Source organism: Apteryx rowi, unplaced genomic scaffold, assembly GCF_003343035.1.
Source record: "Apteryx rowi isolate R43461 unplaced genomic scaffold, aptRow1 scaffold_331, whole genome shotgun sequence".
Lineage (NCBI taxonomy): Eukaryota > Metazoa > Chordata > Aves > Apterygiformes > Apterygidae > Apteryx > Apteryx rowi.
This window is the reverse complement of record NW_020449764.1, coordinates 469,172-491,376: the sequence shown is the minus strand read 5'-3', so window position 1 is coordinate 491,376 and position 22,205 is coordinate 469,172. Positions and strand designations below refer to the sequence as shown.

Sequence of the window (22,205 nt, the reverse complement as noted above, 5' to 3'; positions counted from 1 at the left end):
TACTTAGTGGAACAACGACTCATTCACAGAGCAAAGAGGACTGCAGAACAGTTTCTCAGCTGCTTTAAAAGTGTCACTGCTGGCTCCAAGATTCTTTAGAAACARTCACATTTGCATCCTTCAAGACTGCAGTTGAAATAGCAGCCTAGATAGTTTTCCTCTTGCTATGACAAGGTAATTAGTGTCTGTAATCAGAGGTGGTACTTCCACCCACAACACAGGAGAACATTCAAAGGTAAGCAAGTATGAATTAGTCCTATTAAACTCTTCAAGCTAGACGCTTTTTAGAAAACTTTATTTAAAGTCCACTGTCCCTGTGTTTCAGGTGATATGCAAATAACCTCATGAGAAGAAGTATATACAGGCACAGAATACTTAGCAGTCAAGGTATTGCTTCCTTGGCTTCCTCTGGAGTGATTTCCTGAGAGTACAGTTCTGTAAAGAGAGCAGGCAGCCAGTACTGAGGGTCTCCTGCTGCCTGTGTATCCAGCCAGGCCATTCCTTCCTTCAGCAAGTGTTCCTGTACAGAGTGGAAACTGTGAGTGAAACTTAACTAAATGGCTGACAAGYCATTCATAGTAGAGGCCTGATCTCACATTTATCCTAGGGTAAGGAAGTGTTGTAGAATTTGGGCAACAATTATTTTTGTTCATCTTGAGCTTGGGGAGTATAATTCAGGCACCCAATCACGCCCACCCTGCTACAGCAGTATGTTTATGCAGGACCTGAGCTAACAAGATTCAAGCTTTTAACCGAGTTAATCAGTGAAGCCACAGGGGTGTCATCTGCCGCTGCTGAGTTTGTACCCAAGATTTTGGCTTCTTCAATCTATGCTGAAACAGCATGTACACTGCCTTTGGTCTACCAGCTTGGCTTCGGACCATGTATGCGTGCTGTGATCACACATCCCCACTAAAGTGTCTGCAGCAGGGCTGCAGGAGCAGCCCCTCTACACTGACAGTTAACCCCACAGTACACGAGAGACCTTCATACATACCAGCACCTGCTTTGCTCGTTCYGTCTCCCACTTTAGACTGGATTTGATCTCACTGACTGTTACATATCCCTTTTTCTGAAACAAGAGGAAAAATACCATATACTCACAGTAAAGACTTAAGTTTGTAGTTTAGAGAAGTGTGAACAGTTGTGCCTACAGGCCTGATCTACTCTCAGCTCAAGTTCTAGATTCATGTTCATGCTAGAATTTGTTTTCTACACCATGTGTTTCCTGTCATGGAAACAATAAGATTCTTTCATAGTGGTTGTATTTTAAAATCTCCTGACTTAATACCTCTGCCAGCTGCAAGACGACTGTGTGATCCATGTTCAGTTCAGCTGGTACAGACTGGATCAGATATGTTCCACCAACAGGAATAATCCCAAAGCCATTCCCCAAGACTTTCAGCTTCTTGATTGCACGAAGGAGATCATCCCTGAGAAGCAGAGGTCAATGCAAGGCTTTAAAGCAAGAGCCTCTCTTGAACTGCACACTACATTCTGTAAATAAAGAAGATCTGAATTGCAGAAGCTAGGAGCTCCTTAGCGCTTGCTGCAACTCTAGGTAATGAAAGCTGAAAAAGTGTTTTATAAAGCAATTTAGAATTAGTCTAGATGTCTATGCCCCTCTTCAGAAGTGTAGATTTGCATTACAGACACAGTCCTTAACACCTAAGGGCTTACAGAGAAAGCACACTTCTGCTTTCTGAACTGAAATGGTTAACAGAATTATAATAGCACACTTAGAAGTCATTAATTGTGGATCACGTACAAGTGGCTCCTTTGTCAGAAATCAAATTTGGAATCCAGTTAACAGCAGCATCTTCAAGTGCTGCTGTGATCAATCATTCCCCCTTTTCTTCCCTGACTGCTACTTGACTCCCCTTTCCTGTAAAACAGATACTCACTGGCTGACATCCTGAGCAAACTTCCCCCTTCCCTTCAGCACTTGCTGATGAAGTTCTTCCAGTGTTATCAGCCCTAAGAGTCAACAAAAGGGGACAGGAAAGTATTACTGCATAGCAAAAAAAAAAAGAAAAAAAAAAAAAAGAAAGAGTCGTCAAGTCTCCTTTGTGTGTTTGCCACCGGCTAACCTCTGCCTTAACATTTTACAAGTGGCTCTTCATTGTTTCCAGTTTCAAGGCGTGGGTAAGATAAGTGTCTTGTCATTTCTGTTTCTAGAACTAACATGCAGCAGTCAGCTGTTGCCCTCCCCCACCAAWGTATCATGCTCAAGTTTCACCTGGTTTTGATGTAGCCTATTCTTGGTCTCAGATTGTCTTTCTGGAGTGAAGAGCATTCAGTATCTTTATCAGACACTTACTACTATTTTGATTTTTCTGGATATTGCTGTAATCCTTTAATCTTACTGTCAGGCTCAAAGCAGGGACATAATCCTTACTCCTTCAAGATTGTCATTTATCACTAATGTTTCCCCAAGGTAATGGRAACTGCAGTTTCATTATCTAAATAGGGCAGAGTTGTTTGATTTCCGCAGAAACCAACCARCCTGGCTAATTACCAGTGATGTAACTTTAACATGTTGTAAAAACAAGAAGGCTTTTCAGGGGCAATGAAGACAAAACTGTCATCTCAGCACTTTCTGAATCTAGTAAAGAACACAACACTGACCGAGGTGACTCATTTTCCAGAGGGAAAAGGTATTCTCCATTCTCTGTAACTCCTAGAAGCCAGACACAGTGGGATCCTCACCTCCGTTCCTATGCTTCAGAGCCAGACAAACTTCAATGATCTGCACACCCAATTCATAGTAGAAGTCTCCAACTCCCAGCATCTCTGACCAGAATCCTTTACCAGCTGTAAAGCCAGAAAGGGGAAAGTGATTAGACCATTGGCAAAAATATCCTTCCTTAACAGTTACTGGTGCCAAACAGCCTGCTTACTCCTTGCAGAGTTGCAGGCTCTGTAACCTTGTGAAGTAACAGGACAGAAGAGGTTAAGGGATCATTGACTATATCGGACTTGGACATGAAATACACAGAACAAGAAGTCTGGTTCAGAGGACAGTGTTTTTTCCCCTAAGGTAAGCAAAGACCTGTGAGCACTGTCAGACCTGTCAATTAACAGTCTCCATTTTGGGAATCTCCACCTCTTTTTTCCCCTCTTTGAAATAAATAGCACCTCAAGGTACTTGCTTCTTTTCCTTGACCTTTACACCAATTCACAAACCCCAAGAATCAAAATACCATCAGCTTTCCTCAAGGACAGCTTCCATCAGATTCCCCAAGAAATGTTTACTGTATGACAATGGGGACATGAACCCTGAGCTCATTAAACCCCTGGTGCCTGTTCCTCACATGCCAAAGGATCCACTCCTATTGTTGCACACATATCCTGGAACTGGACCCGAAACTGGGGATTTTTACGGATCTCTTGCTTGTGTTTGCTGGCAAACTCCTCTAAGTTGGTCTTAAACATATCCAGCTGCTTAGACATCTGAAAGAGACAATTGCAGAGAAGAAGCATTTCTGTCTTAACACTAATTTAATGCATATTTTCCCTAAGCGTATCATATACATACCCTCCCCCCCYAGAAACTAAGTAAGTACAGTCCTCAAGGAACATGAGGGTCTCTGACATGCTGTCTACTGAGTGCGGATGGCCCCAGTGGTCTTAAAGAAAGGAAACAAGAAAAAGTTGCTTGATGAAATCAGAATTCTCCATTTTAACACTGAATGCACACTCACATTGCGCATTCACACAGTGCAAAGCGCACATTTTAACACCGAATACAAACTACTATCAGGTCACAGCGGAGATAAGGCAAGGCAAAGGGCTACTTTGAACCAAGAGACAGGCTGAGAGGGGAGGCAGCAGTTACTCTGTGATGTGCACGGGGTAGAAACTGCTCTACGTAAAACAGATGTTGCTGAGGGTCCTGAGAGAGGAGGCAGAGAAGGATCCGTCACAAACATTACAGCCCTTTGACGGAGGAGCAACCTAGCGGGTGCCATCGTTATCCACGCCGCTCGTTACATCCGGACACCGAGGCGGAGAGCGAAAGGGACCCAGTCTCGGGGCTGGGGCCGCCGCGGGTACCGCACTGCCGGGCCAGGGGCAGCTCTCCCACCTGGGCCAGCTGGTCTTCGGCCAGCACCGTCCCTCGCTCCTTGTACTTCGCCTGCGGGAGGAAAGCGAAGCGTGAGGGACGGGGGGGACCCACGGCGGGGCCGCCGGGGGGGCTCGGGGCACCGGCAGAGGGGGCAGGACCGCGGTGGGGGGGGGGCCTGGCGCCCCCCCCTCCCCGTCCACGGGGCCGAGGGGGCCTGGGACACCTCAGGCGGGACCAGCAGGGCCTCGGCACCCCCCGCTCAGGACCGGGGGTGTGTGTGGGGGAATCTGCTACCCCCAAAATGGGCCTGGTGGGGCCTGGTTTCCCTCCCCAAAGCGGCCCAGCGGGGCCCGGTACCCCCCCGCCCACGGCCCGGTGGGGCCCGTTCCCCAGCCCCGGGGCCCGGCGGGGACCTGCCCCCCTCCCCGGCGCCCCCCCCTCACCTCCGCGAGCTTCTTCTTGGCGATGGCGCCCGCGCCCACCCCCCGCCGGTGCATCCCGGCCGCGGCGGCCCCTCCGCGCGCCGCCTGACGTCATCGCCCCGCGACAGGAAGCGGTGACGCCCTGCGGGGGGGGAGAGGGAGGGGGCGCCTTCGCCCCGCCATGTCGGGAGGGTCCCGCGCCCTCGGCCCCTTCCCCGGGGCACCGGAGCCGGAGGACTCTCCCCAAGCGCCCCTGGTAGCCGCAGAGGGGCGGGGGGAGCCCACCGAGCGCTTCAGGCCCCGCYSGRGGKGRAKYCCTTWYTTGGKGGGGGRGGKWRGGSCCTSSTGRGKGSGGKKGRGTCTCTATTTGGGGAGGTTTTGCCCCCCCCCCCGGGGTGGGGTAAGTCCCTGTTGGGGGGGGGTTTGGGGGTGAGTCTCTATTTGGGGAGGTTCCAGCCCCCCAGGGTGGAGTAAGTCCCTGTTTTGGGAGGGTTTGGGTCCCCTCAGAGGTGGGTGAGCCCTTGTTTGGGGGGGTTGGGCCCCCCCTGTTGGGGGTGAGTCTCTATTTGGGGAGGTTTTGGGCCCCCAAGAAGGGAAGAGGAGACCTTGCAACTGCTTGGGGACCAGCAGAAGGTTTTAGCGAGGCCAGGGCTTGGTCAGGGTTTGTTTGCTGGACGTGCAGTGTGGGGTGAACGTTTGTGAAAATCCACAGCTGATGCTCACGTCATTCGTTAAGTCAGCACCCCGTGGCAGGCCCTGAGCTCTGGAACACCTGTGATCTGCATCTGTGTTATGGGTCAGTCATCTGTAGACCAAATTCATTGACCCTCACAAGGCGCCTTATGAGAGCCTTGTTTGGAAGGACACTTTTTAATACAGTATTTTATATTCTGTCCCCAAATTGAGTCTAAATCAGTCTTATTTCAGCTTCAGACTAAACTCTTTATTGCTTACATTAGCAAATTGGACAATATGCACAGAACAGAGTGAACATAAAATATCTTCCTCCTTGACATATCTGTGGATAGGATCAAGAGACAGCTCCTCTGGAGGGTCCTGGAGTTATAGAGTCCTAATGAAGCAGATGTGGGAGAAAAAAATATGAATCCCTATAGTACTGCATTAAGCCATTTTAATTTGGTTTCTACGGGAAAGAAGTCATATGTTATCACCCTCTCTACCCACTGCCCCTTTCTGACAGCTTGCAAACCCATTTGCTGATTTTGATAGCAAGACAGAAGTCTCAAAAGTTAGTAAGTACCTATTAGTAAGTACCTTCAAGTTTTGAGAAAATCAGAAACTGATTAGAGAAGAGAGATGCAAATAGACGTTCATCTGAGAGAAAGACTGCATTATGAGCTCAACAGTAATTTGTTTTATCTGGCCTGCTGTTTGGCCAGCCAGCACACTGTGTTAGACCATTCTGCATGGAATTGTCCATAGCACAGATCTGCCTCTTATTTTCAACCTACATTTATCCATGGTCAATTCATCCCTTTTTGTTCTTGTGCCAACTTTTTCTGTTAGTGTAAACAGCTCTTCTCCCTCTCTCTCTGGTGTTTATAGACGGTGACTTTGTCCTCAGCCTTCATTTTACTAGACTAAACATAAGATGTGCTCTCCATTCCCTTGAGCCTCCTGGTAGCCCTGCCCTGCACCTTTTGCATCCTGAGTTCTTGTTATGTTTCTCTGAATGCCTTTTGTAGCAGTGTACAATGCACAGAAAAAGTATTTCCTGTAAGTGGTCTGATATCACTGTTTTTTCATTTTTCATTTTATAAACACCACCTTTTCTCATAAAACAAGGGGAAAAGAGTTCTTCTAATCTCCCTTCTCTAGACAGTCATCATTTGAAAACTGTTTTTCCCCACTTTGTCATAAAGGTGGCTGGAAGATACCTTTGCAGAGCCAAACTCTGGCCAGAGCTCTTAACTTTCCAGACTAATCCAGTTGAGCTGCACCGTGTCAGCACCGAGTGGTTATCTATGGAAATCCTAAACCCATTGACTGAGCACTGCAGCAAGCATCTTTGCGGCAGGGCCTTTGTACAGTGCTGGGAAGGGATCTGAGGGATGTTTTAAGAACAGAAATAGGTAGAACAGCCACTCACGTTGGTCTGCAGAGATCAGCTGAAATCAGCCATGTCAGAAACTCCTGGCTCAAAACATCCTTCAAATCTTCTGATCCTTCTGGAGAAGTAAAACTGCAAGAAATATCCCATGACATAAATACAAAGGAGAGAAAACAATCCAAATGCAGAATGTAACAGCCGCTTATTCCAATACCCCCAAGTTCACAGGAACATTTTATTTTCTTTCTGTTATATCTTTGACTCAATGCATTGCTCACCAGCCTGTCGGTCCTGGCAACTTTTCCTTTTTTATCTTTTTTGCTGCTTACTGCCAGTTGCTTCCATCTTTCCTTCTGTGAAACTCTCAAGGGTTTTTTTGTTGCTAGAAAATCTGGGCATCTCACACTTGGGTTCAGAGCTCCTGTCTGTCCCACAGAGCTTGAGAAATGAGACTGTTCTGCAGAGCTAGCAGTGCCAGTGTCAATGGGGAGGAACTGACAGGGATGAACTGCTCTGAGAAAAGAGAGCAAGAAGGATTTCTCTCTCTCTTCCTGCTACGATTGGGCCCTGGGTCTCAGCTGAGCCTGACTCAAATTAGACACCTCAGGCTCTTGTCTCAGTTCATCTCTCTTCTGCCTTCACTGCTTCATATCTCCACAGTCAGGAGGCTGCATTTTCTTCTTTTCCTATTTTTCAGTACTCCCTGTTATTCTTAACTAAATTTATCACTTCATCCTTTTTTTTTCCTCTCTGCAGCCTTTCCTCCCCCTATATTCTGAAACATCCATGTATAAAATCTCTGCTTCTCAGCCTAGATCAAGAATTAGTTAGTGCCACATGGATCCACATCCTTTTAGTCTTCTCTACCCTCTTCTTCCAGGTGCCGCTTAGGTGCCTGACAAAGTTAGTTATTTCCTGCCTAACAGAAGTCCCTCTGCTACTGCCTGAGCATCCCAGCAGAGCCATAAACAGTGAGAGACTGTTTGAATTAAAGGGCATTTTGCTTTTAGTAACAGTTTTTCTGTACTGTGAAACAGAAGTGCCAGTGGGGAAGAAAGAATACGGGGAAATCTTGATGGCTGGGAGTTGCCCCAACTGTAGCCAAAGGAATTCACAAGAGCTTTAACCCCTTTTTGACACGATGAGCTCCTTGCACAAAGCACTGCCTTGGACTTGACAGCTTTGGGATGCCTAACAGGGAGCATGTCCGTCAGGCTTGGGGCACAAGGGGGAGTTGTCCCCCAACTCCCCAGCACCCCATGTTCATTTATATACCCGGAAGGCTTCAAAGCAATGGCAGAGCGTGRGTGAAGCAGCGTCTATGCTCCAAACTCACAAAGGAAAGTCTTTGTTTCCAAGGACTTTCCCTTGGAAGTCACATTTTTTATTTGCAATTAAGGAGATTAGGGGAGACACTAGAAAACAAATTTTTTTAAAGAATGAGGCTAATTAAGCTGATTAATCTCTAGCATCAAAGGTTTTCCCTTTTTTTCCCCTTGTAAGAACAGGTTAGACAAACATCTGTCAGGAACAGTTTAGGTTGAGTTGATCCTGCCTTGGAGCAGAGGTCAGACTAAATGACCTCTTGAGATCTCTCAAAGCCCTGGTTTCTTTGATTTTGTATTTTCAGTATGATTAGCAATTCTTGGTGTCTGATTTTCTGAGTGCTCAGCCTGAAACACCTCTGTGAACCATAACTGCGCTCCTTTCCCCCACCCAGGGTCATTTCTTCCTTCCCGCCTTGTTTCTAAGGCAGTTGGCATGCAAAGACTGTGAAAGGCTGCAAATGCCACCAGCTACTTGTTCCAGATGACTGTCCCGTGACTCCTTGTAGATAGAGACTTAGTATTTTTGCGAGGAGACACTAGAATTGTGCCTGAAGGATGTGGGCTGCGTGCAGTGAGTGCCTGTATTCCTCTGTGCCACCATTTTAGGACTTAGCAATAGCAACCTGTTAGGTTTTGTAAAATCCCCTTCATGTTAAAGAAAGGAAATGTTTCCCTCGTTTATATGTGTTTTTTTTTTTTTTTTTAAATACAGAATGTATCTGAGAACAGATTTGTATTTGGACTAAAGCACGCAATTTGTTTTTTCGAACATTTGTGCCATAAGCTAAGACTGGGGGAGGTGAAACGGGCCATTGACAGGCTGTGGATATGCTGACACAGCACAAAGCGGCAGCGCTGCGATGCACAAGTGTGCTCGCAGCCAGATGGCTTGGGAAACGAAGGCGCTCTAGCTGCAGCGGCGGAGAGCTCCATATGGACTCATTTACCTTGCCGAGAGGTACCTGTTCAAAGCTAGCTCTTATCGCCATCATTACTGCGAGCTGGGTAGACACAGCGGAAGAATCTATCTAAATGTCCAGGTTGACCGAGTTGCAAAATAGCCAATAAAAGGCACAGGTCAGAAACAAACTGGGAAATTTTTCTTCGGTCACTCAGGCTTCTCTCCTGTATGGTTTCATGTTTAGATGACAGGGTTTTCGTAAGGTGAGCTTATAGCAGTGATATGAGGAAAAAACTGTTTGTTTTTAACTGGTTATCACGTTCTCAGTGAAATAGTTTTTTTCCCCTGTGGGTGGATTTGATCAAATCAAAATGTCTGATAGAAAATGTATCAATCCCATCTCATTTTTCCACTGGAAGGTCTTCTTCTGATAAGGTGAAAGGGCTTTGTTTTGATTAGCTCAAAACACTTCATTTTGGCTTCACCGTTACGGTGATGTTAGCATGTTATAGGAATGCATGTGCTTCAGCCTTGTCAAAAGATAGTGCTTTGACCTTATCGGAGTATGGAGTTGATGAGGCTATTCTGACATTTCTAAAACCAGAACCCCCTGAACCCCTCCACCCCCATGTTTTCCAAAATGTGCATTTTGTGAGACATTTAAAAATTTAGAAACTTTTTGTCTTTGTTCTTTTCCTCCCTCATGAGGCAGAGTTTCAAAATATGAAATTTCCTTTTGAAATGGAAATCTTCCCCCCTCCCCATGCTGACATTGTTGGCACTGATTCCTGCCCCAAAATATCCCCACATAAACCCTGGGGGACCTCTCCCTCCATGCAATCACAGTTTTTCTCTCTTTCTGTTCTCTGATCTCACCTCTGATTTTTCTTGTTTTTTAGAAGCCAGGCAAAGAAGTCTTTGGCTTCCTGGGTGCCCAGGTCCAGGCTTTGGCCATTCACAGCTGATACTTGTGGCTCAGCTTCCCTCTTGTATGGTTCAATGATGTTGCTGGAAAGGCAAAATTGGAAGATATCAGCCTGGAATGCCACAAGAGGGTGCTAAAATGCTGCTTTTCCACAAAATTCAGCTCCCTCCCATTCCATCTACCAGCAGCCAGAGAAGAAGGTGGTTTGGATAGGTAGTGGGATAGTTGTGCTGTTTGCCGACAGAGAAGAAACATTTTTAGGGCTTAAAAGAAAGAAAAAACAAGTCCCCAGAGAATCACTGCTGCAGTCCAAGAAAAATATCCTCGGCTCTATGTTCTTTTGTAGCCATCAGTTGGTTGATGACAGCTCAAGTTTGGATCATAGGAGCCCTGAAAGTCTACACACTTACTCGCTTTTCTTCTCTCGTCTGGCTAGCAACCATTCCACAAAGTTCTTCTTCAGCATGTTATCCATCGTGCGGCTGTAATCGCTTGCCAGCGTGGCCTCAGAGTAGCGCCTCTGCACTGCTCTGGCACTGGGACTCCTTGTACTTACACTAGGGTAAGAGCACAGACACAAGTGAGTCCAGCGCAGGTGGGGAGCAAACTCTACACAGACTTTTGCTTGGACTTCCACGTGTAGCTGCTATAGTCAGCAAAGTTTTGTAATCAGTTTTAATCCCTCTTGGTACCGGTGACCATTCCTGCACTGTAAAGTGCAGAGATGGCTAGAGAATGGGCTAGCACGTGTCTCATCCATTTTGCTGGCTGCTAACCCAACTGCAGCTCAGATTCAACTACAGAGGAGGAGCTGAGCTTGGGTTATTTACTGATAGTCTGGACATGGTCTTCCCTGCCGTTGCCTGATTCACACGGACTGGAAGTTTGACTCAGTGCTAAGSTACCAAGTCCACTCAGGCTCCCTTCTCTAGTGAGCTGCAGACCTAGGGCCAAGGGAACTTCTTCCTGTGTCCTTGAGAGCCTAAAAGTTGGATGGCAGGAGACAAGGTCCGACCTTGATACCGGTGCTGGCCTGTCAGTGTAGACATAGTTGATGGCCACTTAAGTTAACAAAAGGATACCAAGGCTGATTCTTTTTTCCTACTACTGTCTGGAGTTGCAGCAACTCTTACTGCTCTAATAAGGATTCTTTTGGATCCTCTCAGAAATTTCATGGAGTCAAGAAGAGAGGGGAAGTCTTCATTATGTGCCTACTTTATATTATTGGTCATATTTTCAAATGCCTCCACATACTGGGTGCCCCCTAGCCTCATTCATGTGAGACAATTACATCTCGTTTCTAGTTCCCAGCCAACCTGGTTGACATCCAGCCTGTTCCTCCCAACCCCAAGCCATGAAGCTTGTAGAACCTGGGAGTTCTTGGCTCTGACTGAAAGGCTCAGGGCTTTAGTTTGATATCTCTCTTATCGTTTGCTCATCTCTGTACACTTGGCTGTCTGTTATCCAAGATCTACCTGAGGACTGATGTTCTCACCCGKTTACCAAGATGCCAATGGAAAGAGTCCATTTGCCTGCAGTGGGGAGTTGGAAAAGGCTCAAAATGCATTGTGGGCTGTTCCTAAACACTTACCCTGAGACATTCTCTTCCATCAAAACAAGGCTCAGAGAGGCAAAAAGCAGAGAGAGAACTTTCAAAGACTTCATTTTCTTGGCTTGTTTCTTGGTTCAAAAGTAGAAAGCAATTCAGATGTCTGGCCCCTATAAAGCATGGGGACAGATAAGTGACAGGAAAGTAAACCCAGAAAGATGTGCAGTGGTTAGGCACGCGTCTGTGCTTGTAAACGTGTTTCTTTGGTCCCCGTGCTTGGAACAGCCTTCTCCATCCTACAAAGCCCCCCTCTGCCATTGCCAGTTAAATTGCTTTTTCAATGCCAATGCTCTTTCCTGCCCTGGTGTCTTTTAATGTTTGTTCCCTATACTTTTATTGTAACCATCAAATTCATTGTGGGTTGCACATTCCTTGAGGCAAGGACATTGTCTTCCTCCATGTTTACAAGCTGACCCTGTTGGTGCCTCATTGTGCTTTAAGGGTTGATTCAACCTTAAGTATGTGAAAGGGAGTGTACGTTTGGATCAGGCAGTTCAGTAGCAAGCGGGAGTAGYGTGGCATCTCGACTGTCCCACGCTACAGTTCTGCGGGATTTAGGAGGCTGATCTAATTTCTGGGAGATTTTTCTCTTGAGAGAGGTAATGCCTTAAGGAGAGACTGGAGCCAAAACCGGTGAGTATCAACTATGAAAAATATCCCATGGACAGTGACAGGATCAGATCCCAAGATTTATTAGTTTCAAGCTGTTCCTAGTCCTCGTGTCCACAGTTCAGCTCACTAGCCCGTGGACATTTGAGATCTTTTAATTACTATCCCAGCTCTACAAACTCTGTACAAAATTGGTTTTTATCATGGCTCATAGATATATTTTATTGTTTTTCACTTTTCGTTATAGATATTTCTGGAAATTGCATTGCAATGGAGAGTTGCTATTAACAAGAATAATACAGTAACAAAAAGGACAGGGCTAGATCAGGACTCAGGTATCCCATCCTTCAAAAATTTGTTTATGCATTAATGTAACTTTACTCATATAAGTAGCTATTTGTACTCTTACAACAGCCTTTATTATTATTTTACAGAAAGTAGGAGTCTGAATGTTGTTCATAATTAAGACACTTTCTAGAAAGCTATGACATTTTTACAAATGTTTTCAGCCCTTCTTAAGTGAAAAAAATACTAAATGCATTACATTATCTCAGATACATCAAGATCARATGAATACTCCTAAAAGCAAAGGTGTAATATTCTGTGAACATTGGCAAAAATCCCTAAAATACTTTTAGCTAAAACAATAAAAGATAAATACTTACAGTGTGCTAACAGCAAAAGTAAATTCCATTATACAAAAAGCCAAAGAATATTTTAAATGAGAATTGAAAAAGTGTCATGATTAAATAACTGATTAAATAACTTCTATTTGCTTTTCATTGCATATATTGATGATATAATATAACGATGGGTATGACAATGGATCTGGAAATAGCTAAGTCGTGGAAGAATATTATTGTGCTTAAGGTAATTATTTATGAAGCTAGGAGAGGAAATGTGTGATAACCTTAATTTTAAGAGGGCAGTGCTCATTAAAACATTCTCTGATGATGATGAATTTACCCAAACAGGGAAGAAAAGAGGTCCAAATTTTAAGAGACTGTCAAAAAACAAGTTCTGAATTAATACAAGACCTTTTTGCCTGAATGGCACTGAAATGGAGTAGTCAAGCTCTGCTGTCCTTGACCGGCACAGGACTTGCCGAGGTACCTCTGCTCTTTTGATCCCAGAATTTGACAACTTCACAAACGGTAGTTTGCTGACCTGTTCCACAGCAGCCCTGGAGGAGCGTTATCTGCTGTGGGGAGCTTTGCAACATGAAGGTTTTCTAGCTCCCCTGTGCAATACTGTCTGCTTTGGAAGAAGCATTATCCCTATTTTATCCATAGCTGGCAGGACACAAGGAACAACTGAGAACCAATTTCACCTTTTTTCCCTTTGTAGCACATGTTTAAAGGCACAGATCCCACCCTGATATTTCCTGTGTACTGAAGTCTCCTCTGAAATAACGGTCTTTCCCTTTACAGCATCACATGTACGCAGCTTCAACGCTTTTCTGCCAAACCTAACAAGATAATTACTAGTCTTCTGCCACTTTGGAAGAAGCTTAGCCAAAGGTACAGGTTGTTCCTGCTCTGCTGCATCTACTATCTGATACTCTCAAACTCTRTTCACTGCCACTGTAAGCTTAGGAGAAAGAATAAAAATTAAAAAAGAAAGAGACTGATGCCGAGCTTCTTACCTTCCTGCTCCTCTGAAGCTGCCCAGAAGATTTCAGCTGGTTCTGGTGCTCAGAGGAGACCCTTCAGAGCCTTTATATATATTAGCTGTGAGGGACCAAACCCACTTCCATGAAGTAAACAGGAAATCAAGCACCTAATCAAAGCAATTCAAACCCACTTAGATCTGCTTCATTAGGTCCGTTGACCTGCAGAGCAGGAAAATAACCTTTTAAAATATGTTTACATTAATGGCAATTACACATTACTATATCACGAAATCAAGGATGGACGTGTATTGTGGGCATAATACATATGGCGTTGGTCTAAGACTTAATTCCATGTAGCACCTCTTTCCACTGGTAAAAACTTCCTTGATCTCCCTCTTTTCTTTTGCAAAGTGCAAATCTCATTTTGGGGAGATCCAGACTGCTCCTCCTCTCTCTTAGCTATGAAGTAGGAGTAACTTTGCTAAAGCCAAGAACTCGCATCCTTGTTAGGCGTGCTCAAGGGCTGCGATGGGAGAGTGGTCAGGAGGGGCAGCCGGGTTAGCTCGGAGCGAGCGACAGAGCGCTTTCTCTGCGGGGCTCGGCCACTGGCTGGGGGGCACGTGTCACTGGGACCACCACCTCTCCTTCCCCTGGCACAGCGGGAGGGCAGATGTGCCCCAGATGTTGATCATGCCAGAATTCAGCGAGTGCAAAGGGTAAAGCCACTTCCACAAGCTCTGCCATGACTACGTGCCTGGTAAGGATTTCTCCAGCATCTGACCTGTCTGATTTATCCCAGGACTGTTTGGGAGGAGCGCCAGGTCCATTAAATTCTGATGCTGCTGGCTATTGTAATGGCAAACTCGCTGTTCTAGTGATCTGTGAATCCTGGCTGCTCTCAGGTGTGGAGCCGGTACTCCAGGATCCCCCTCACACACAGGTTAATTCTCCTGAAGGAGCAGAAATTGATTTTTTTTTTTTTTTGTACCAGCCTGACCCACCAGCTGAGCTCCGTGCACATTATTACCAAAATGAAACACTGCCCGTGGCTGATGGTGCAGATTTGCAGAATACAGCCCCAGCCGTGGTTCAGTTCCCTGGGGCTGTCGGAGCTTTTGCAGGAGGTTATCCAAGTTACAGCCTTCCCCTCTGGTCTGCCAGCATTTGTTCGTGTAGTTCAGACGAGCTGCTAGGAGCCGTAACCCAGCGCACCTGGGCGGAGGAGGGATGTGTGTTCACAGCTGCCCAGATTGGTGCTGGCTCAGCTGCATCGCAGATCTGTGTGTGAGCGAAGTGGGGTTTCTGGTTAACCGGGCTGCGCAAGAAGCAGCGTGTGGTGGAGCTGCTGTAATAATGGCAAAATTGAAAGGTGTCACAGGCTGCACCGTGGGAGAGGGTTTCGCTGCGCTGGCACTGTGCCCTGACATATCTTGCCCGTAACGTGTACGGCAATCTAGCGCTTCCAGCCCGGCAGGGTATGTCTCCCCGTATAAAGGCTGTCCGTTTTGAAGCCTCTTTCTAAGAAGTGCTTGTCTGATGTTTTGAGAAGTGCTGCTATGACACACTATCAGATACAGACTTGTTTCAACCACTACCAGTATTCGTACACCAGTAAAATGCAGAGCACAGAATTAACACGCATCTAGCTTTCTCCAGCGCTGGCAAAGGAAAGCTCTTGCTGCTCTCTAGTTACACAACTGCCCAGCAGAACCCGCCTCTCAGACAGAAAGCGTTGCATCTATACTGCATTAAGATAAAGTATCAGAGGACATTGTTAGGGCAGATTAAGACTTTAGTGCGATTAGGGAGTAATTATTACTTTCACAGGAACTACCTGACACGTAGCTCAGTCCTGTAACCAGCACCACACAAGCACCCCAGGATCGCCAAAGGCTTTCACCCACGCAGCAAGCATCGCGCCTGCTGTAATAAATGATGCAATGTAATAGTTACAAGTAGCCAATTTACACTCGCAGCCCAGCTGCTAATCAATAAAATGGAATAGTTTATCCTGGTTGCTTTATTATATGTATTCTGGGTACTTCACTCCCAGCCAACTCAGATATCTTGTTTCTCCAAAGTGCACCCTATTTGTTTTCCCCTCATTAAGTGCCTCTGTAGGATACAAAGTTAATAGAGTGAAATAAATATCCAGCAACATTAAATGTTGACCTACCGTTCACAGTTATGGTTATTTCAGGGCATCTGCTCATGATCCAATTTGGACTGCAGCATTGCTCTAAAATTTCTCACAATCTTTCAAACAAAAAAACCCAAACGGATATACAAAAGTATTTCCAAAGAGACATGGTGTTGCCTGAATTTCATTCTATCTGTGTGRTATCCACAGATCAATGCCCAAAATGATTAAGCTTTGCCTCCCAAATCAGGTCTGCAAAGTCTAGAGCCTAAGAGTGAAGCGCTGCCCTGAAGAAGGGCTACATACCCACATCTGCTTTTCCCAGCATAACAGAGGGGCTAATTAAAGACGCAGACCTTGCCCTTCTCTAGCCTTTGACCATCAGAGCTACAACAACGCTTCCCCCGTTGCATTATTCGTTGTGTGCTACGTTCTCTCATAACAGGAGTCATTTCACAAGCTTCAGCTGCGTCCCCAGCCTGGGACAGAGAACACTTCAGTTTAGGTTTCACCCAGCTGCAGCACTTACATTTGTTTCCCTGCAAACTCAGTAGAAGAGTGAGGAGAGCTGCGGCTGCCCTGTTTCACCCCACGCTACCGCGCAGCGCCTGGAGAGCGAGTTCTCCGTGTCTCAGCGATAGACCTGACCTGAGGAGTCAGTGTTTCAGGAATTTGGAAATACTTTGGGAAGATCACAGCTGTGTTACTGAAACAGTGCTCCTGGTCTGCTTTGAGACACCAAAACATCTCAAGGGCAACTTTGATTTCAAAGCATTTCAAGTATTAGATGTCTCTGTAATCACGGAAAATGGGGCTGAAAGTGACCTTAACAGGTCATCTGTTCATTCTCCTCCTTCCACATAGGATCAGCTCTACTTAAATCATACTGAACAGACAAGAGTCTAATTCACTCCTAAAAGCATGCTGCAAACTTCCTAAGAAATCTCTTACAGCACTTAGYTCTGACATCCCACCTTCATGAGCACAGTTTATGCCACTGTCCTGTTCCCCGTGGATGCGGTGAACAACATTTTCCTTTTCTCTTGGGAGCAGCCCTGTTGGGGTCCCATTTTGCAGGGCTCTGCTCAGGGCACCTCCGTTCTGCCAGAGGATTTCAGCAGCTGAGYGTGCCAGGTGAAAGTCCCACTGCCTGCTCCCGGGGGGGTTTAAGGGTGAGGGCGAGCGGCGGTTCCTAATCATATCCAGCTATGGCCACTCAGCATTAGCATTCGTTCTACTTCTCAGATCATGGGGAGGGAGGAAGGAGGGGTTTCTGAGTTGTTTTTCATCCCTGTGCTCTCACCGAGATGGCGAGCGTTAGAGTATCTTTCAAACCCTAATCCTGACTCGGGACCAATTCTGTCCTCAATGCAGCTTTGCCTCTGCCAAAGGGAAAGAGGCTCAAAGCTTTCTTTGGGGCTATTTCTCTCCCTGAAATACCAGCAATGGTGTGTTGCAGAGGAGGTAAGTAACCCTCACGTGCTTTTTTCTCACTTATCCTGTTGCATCTTGGCTGAGCACTAGTTCTCTAAATACCAACATCTTTATCCCAACCCTGGTTCTACAACACAYGTCCAGCCTTCCGCTGGGGCTGCCTGGGGTCTCGCTGTCCGCTCGCAGCTTTGGCTAACGCAGGTAGGTCTTTTCTATCTCAAGCACCAAAGGTTTGTGCTGTCAGGATGGGAAATAACACATCTGCTCCCAGTTGCCAGGACTCTGCCAAGAAGCTCAGACTTACCAAAAGGCGGCTAAGGCAGCTTTGGATCTAGCTGAAGGCAGCGAGGATTTGCCTGGCTCCCGGTCGCATCCCTTGTGCTTAAACCTGTCCAACATTCAAGTTGAGCTGCATGGGGACATAAGTGACRTTCTGCCTAGGTTCACAGGAAAGCTTTTGAGTGGGGAACATCGCTCCAGCCTCTGTTTTGGATTCAAACCTGCTTCCCCTGCAGTGCTTGCAGGGACGGAACAGGTTTTTTCACAATGGCAAAATACCAGATATGTCTTTAAATGCCAATACTCCCTTTCAACTGCAAACAAACCCTAGGGCCTTTTGAGGCTCCAGCAGTTGTTCTTGACTAATTCACCTTGCTGGTATGGCTGTTTCAGACCCTCCCTGGTTGCCATTGCTTTTGAAAAATCCCCMAAAATGGGAACCACAAAACACAGAGAATATAGATGTCGGTATATTCCACTCTCTGCTGATTTTTTTTTTTTAATTTTTAWTTTTTTTTAAATGCATATCATATACCCCTGGGAGCAGGGACCTACATCATATAGCACAATAACTGCTGTAACAAAAAGCCCATAGTAGCAGCTGTAACTTCAATGCATAAAAGATTTATTTTGACCACAGAACCATGTCGATGTAAAAATCCCACCATTGCAACTTTTACCTCTGTGTAGCTGAGTGCTGTTGCTGCTTCGAGAGRGTGCAAAGATGATCTCGACTTGCTATAGCCTTAAAACTACCTGTGCTGTGTCCTTTTAGCACTTCACCTTGCGACAGCTATCTTGATGTGAAAAACACGCTTTATTCCCTCTTTGAGCAAAGATAGAGCCAGAACTAAACAGCTGGAGAGATTAGAGCAGTGGAGCTGCAGGCAAGGAGAGGAAATAATCAGTCCCGATAAATCCCAAGTATGTACCAGCAGGACGAGGAACTAGACAACACAGTCCACGGGAAGGCGTCCGCCCAAGTGGCCGGTTCAGTAACGCGAAATTATTTCCATCCCGTGCCCTCGCTGCTCTCCCGCCATCGCTTTTCCCGCAGCCCAGCAGTGCCGGTGCCACGGCACAGCCTGGGGGACACGGTTCAAGGTTTAGATTGTGAGATGACCTATATTTTTAAAGCGACCCGCAGCAGCAAACTTGCTCCACAGTTTGCCACCTCCCAGGATACGATCATTTGGGGTATGATGAATTAGATGAAAATGGAAAGGCATTAATGACTGAGCCTTTCGCTGCCTCGCGCTACGGGGAGGTTAAAAAGGGGAGGGAAGAGGAGCACTAAGTGGTGGTGAACCCTCCGTTCTGTGGGGGATTTAAATGGTGACTGGCAATTATAGGGCCCCCATATTTGTGCTCATGTGGTATAAATCTGATATAAAAGCATTCATTTCAGCCTGAGGGAAATCTGATACAAATACCTGAAGTCACTGGATGGAAAACATTTAATCTGTGCTTTATAAGTGCAGAGAATGGTTGCAGGGGGGTTCAGAAGATCAGCTGCTACGTGAAATAAGGTCAGGGGGAGTTCAGCAACGGCAGAAGTCGTCCTCCAAGATGCTTTCTGAACTGCATTAATTTAGTTTATTGTTGTACCAAGACCAAAACTTTCCACCATCGTTCAAGCCATCCACRGGAAGGATGGCTGCTACTGCTATCTGCCCAACTCCTCACAAGTGATTCTGAGCAAGAAAAACTGTAAAGTTTCAGGTTAGGAAGGTGTGCTGCAAGGAAGTTGTTACATATTCATTTCGGGGAAAATTGAAAATTAAAGAGACTATACTAACAACGCAGTTACAGGGCTCTTTCCAATGAGCTTTTTTCTTTCTTTGCATTGTGAGTTTCCCGCTTGCCCAAAGCAGTGGGCTGCAGCCCCCCAGGTGAACAAGACCATTTCCATTATGAAAAAATGTAAATGCAAAGCAGCTTTGTTTTKTTTCAATTCGAACAGTTCTTTGCATGTGCACAAGCCCAAACAGAGAATTCAGTTTTCTGGTCTAGGAGACCTGGAAAGTGCAACCAAGCAGAGGCAAAACCAAAGCTGACCACCCTGCGCCGCAGCAAGGGCAGCAATAGCAAACACACACAAGTAGAGAGGAGAAGAAAATAGTTGTTTGCCTGTGGTTTTCTCTTGTTTTGGTTTTAAAGAGACTCCAACTTTTAGCACCACAGCTAAAGGATTTTTCAAGATGTGACTTGATTATTTTAAGCCAGGCTCCATTTGAGTATTTGCTTTGTTTTTAACTGAAGCACTAAAATGTTTAGGAAACATCCAGATCTTCGAGAAAGTTGCAGCTTTAACCGTTTCCATCTTCAGCTCTGCTGCTTTGGAGCCTCCCACCTGGTGCTGGCCGAGGTGCCCTGGCAGGGAGCAGAGGGGCATTTCCCAGCTCCCAGCGCCTCGCTGGGGCTGCGGGCGCCCCGTCCGCCCCAGCTCCAGCCCAGCTGGGTTTAAAAGCAAAGGCTGCCTTGCAAATGCACAGGGAACCAGGGGAATTTCCCAAAATCCAGCACAGACCTGAATTTTGTTTTAAAGCAAACTGTTACTTTCCCAGTCAGTTTGATTCTTAACAAATTTGTCAACATACGCTTTAATCAGCGGGACCTTCTCGGATAGGAGCTTCTTTTTTCCAGTCATGAATGTTTTCCATGTAATAAAAAGTGAACAAAAGGGGGTTTAAACTGTGATTCCACTTAAGTAAAAGAAAATATTTCCCCACTGTAATGCTCACTCTTCTTATTCTGTTGAATTCTCACCTGTGTTTTATATACAGGCTTGCTCTGATTTCAGATAATTTCTGCTAGCTGAGATATAATTGAAACAGATTCTGTGAAAACAAAATTCTTTTTTTTTTTTTTTGCTTTATGATCTATGTATTTTACTGAAAACTTTCAACATATATTTATTTGATAGTAATTAACACCTACTTTCAAACTGTTGAAACTGAAAAATTTCCAGAATTTCTAGGGTTTTTAAATACACCTTTAAATTTGTCAAAATTAAACATTAGTGGTATCACCAGAAATTAAAAAAAAACAAAAACAAAAACAAATTAAAGAAAGATTCAAATGACAACTGGCAGAAAAATTACAGATTATAATCTGTTCTAGTTTACCACTACTCTGTCATAAAGCTTATTTCTATTTTAGATATTTTCTGAGTCAAATCAACAACAATACTTCAACAGACTGCAGGAATTACGCCCTTTTGTATGGAACCCACAGTTCACTGAAATCTCAAATGCATTATTTGCCACTCCCTTTCAGCCTTGTACCTTAACAAATTTTCCTAAGCACCTAAGTGGCAACAACTGTTTTTTGGATTTGTAGATAAATTGTCAGAGCTCAATCAGAACATTTCTGCCTGCTTCAAGGATTTATATCTATGGGAAAAAAACAAACTTTTGCCAAAATCAGATTTTTTTGTATAAAATCATAAACAAATTGATGTTGATGCAAGAGTGGGATACTACCAAATTTGAAAATGTTTGTAAGCCCAGACAAACAAATCAACCGCTCAGAGCAATTTCTAAAAGCGCAGCCCTGTTTAAGAAAGTCCTGGGGGAGGAAAGAGGCCACACATGCTTTCCAAACTGACAGCATCTCGGTGCAAACTGTTGCTTAGCAGTGCCCTCGCTGCAACCCTCCCGGTGCATTTTGGCTTTGCAAAGCCCTTACGTTTGCAGGAGGAGAAAGGTTTCCCCTTGCAGRGGGCTCGGCAGGGCTCGCTGGCCTCTGCCCCAGGCGGGCGAGGGGAGAGGGCGCTGGGCGGGCAGGCAGCCCCCTCCCACCCCGCCCCAGCGGCCGAGGAGGGCAGCTCCCCCCCCCCCCAGCAGATCAATGATTGAGCCTCTGCTGTTTGCATTCTCTAAATACCTTGCATCTGGAATGCTCCACCGAGGGGCAGGAGCTTGACTGATAGTCCTTCTTGTTTCACATCTAAATTGAAGACTTCCCTCTTTGTTTGGTGCTTTTTTTTTTTTTTTTTTAAAGGTTGGTTTCCTTGATTTCATTATTGCAAAGGATTAGGTTACATGGGGAAGGTGCTCGGTAAACCAATAAACAGCAACAACAAAAGCATTATGGTCAAGATTAGAAATAGAGCTGAGGCAGAGTGGGGATCATTTATTTTAACTTGTTTGCCTGTGACACATGGAGCAGTGGAAGTAGGTGGATGTTCCAGTTTTCAGGCAGGGAGGACTCGAAGTGCACTTTCTGAGCTGCAGCAAATTCATTTCCAAATTTCCTTGCCCTCTTCTTTTCACCTGTGAGTTTTGAGTGTGGATCACACACTGAAAGCCTTAGAAACCTGCGCAGGGGCACAGCAGCTCTCCTGCAAAACCTCCTCTGGCTAATTTAGTTTGGTACTTTTAGGAGAGCCAAATAATGCAGCTGGAAGGATGGAAACCAAACTTTCCCTGGTGAGCAGCATCTACAGGTTTTAAAAGCAAAGATCCCGGGACAACAGAGACTAGATCAGATCCAGGAGGGAAAGCTAAATACCCTTTGCTTTCAATTACCATTTTGCAGAATTTTTATCGCTCCTCTGAATGAGACGCCTGGGTAGCTGCAGCACCCACACGCGGATGTCTTTGGGTGTGTGCATCTGTTTAAAACTTGCACAACTTCTGATTTCTGAGTAGCATCAGATTTATTTACTAACAGATTCTCTGTGCAGCTCTTCCTCGAAGCTGAGCAAAAAATATATATATATAAAAATAAAATAATAGGGGAAAAAAAAATCGGAAATGTAACGTTTCACGTCACGTTGATGCCACACGGAGGGACGAAGCG

General features: G+C 45.5%; 2 protein-coding genes across 4 annotated transcripts; both read right to left on the bottom strand.

Moving 5' to 3' along the window:
* Window positions 1-274: 274 nt before the first annotated feature.
* SNF8 (SNF8, ESCRT-II complex subunit) lies at window positions 275-4,644 on the bottom strand. Of its 3 annotated transcripts, XM_026071836.1 has the most exons (8): window positions 4,513-4,616; window positions 4,088-4,138; window positions 3,315-3,453; window positions 2,710-2,814; window positions 1,905-1,977; window positions 1,292-1,433; window positions 998-1,072; window positions 275-520 (listed from the first exon to the last, which is right to left on the bottom strand). In XM_026071836.1, the coding sequence occupies exons 1-8, from the start codon at window positions 4,564-4,566 to the stop codon at window positions 383-385; spliced, it is 777 nt and encodes a 258-aa protein (XP_025927621.1). In that variant the 5' UTR covers window positions 4,567-4,616; the 3' UTR covers window positions 275-382. The 3 variants fall into 3 exon arrangements, with proteins under 3 accessions (XP_025927621.1, XP_025927623.1, XP_025927624.1); XM_026071838.1 differs by lacking the exon at window positions 3,315-3,453 and having other exon boundaries at window positions 4,513-4,644; XM_026071839.1 differs by lacking the exons at window positions 4,088-4,138; window positions 4,513-4,616 and adding an exon at window positions 3,839-4,081.
* A 1,953-nt stretch (window positions 4,645-6,597) lies between these two features.
* Window positions 6,598-11,381, bottom strand: GIP (gastric inhibitory polypeptide). The gene is made up of 4 exons (XM_026071892.1): window positions 11,308-11,381; window positions 10,127-10,273; window positions 9,668-9,799; window positions 6,598-6,694 (listed from the first exon to the last, which is right to left on the bottom strand). Exons 1-4 carry the CDS (start codon window positions 11,379-11,381, stop codon window positions 6,598-6,600), a joined length of 450 nt encoding a protein of 149 aa, XP_025927677.1.
* Between the last annotated feature and the right edge of the window lie 10,824 nt (window positions 11,382-22,205).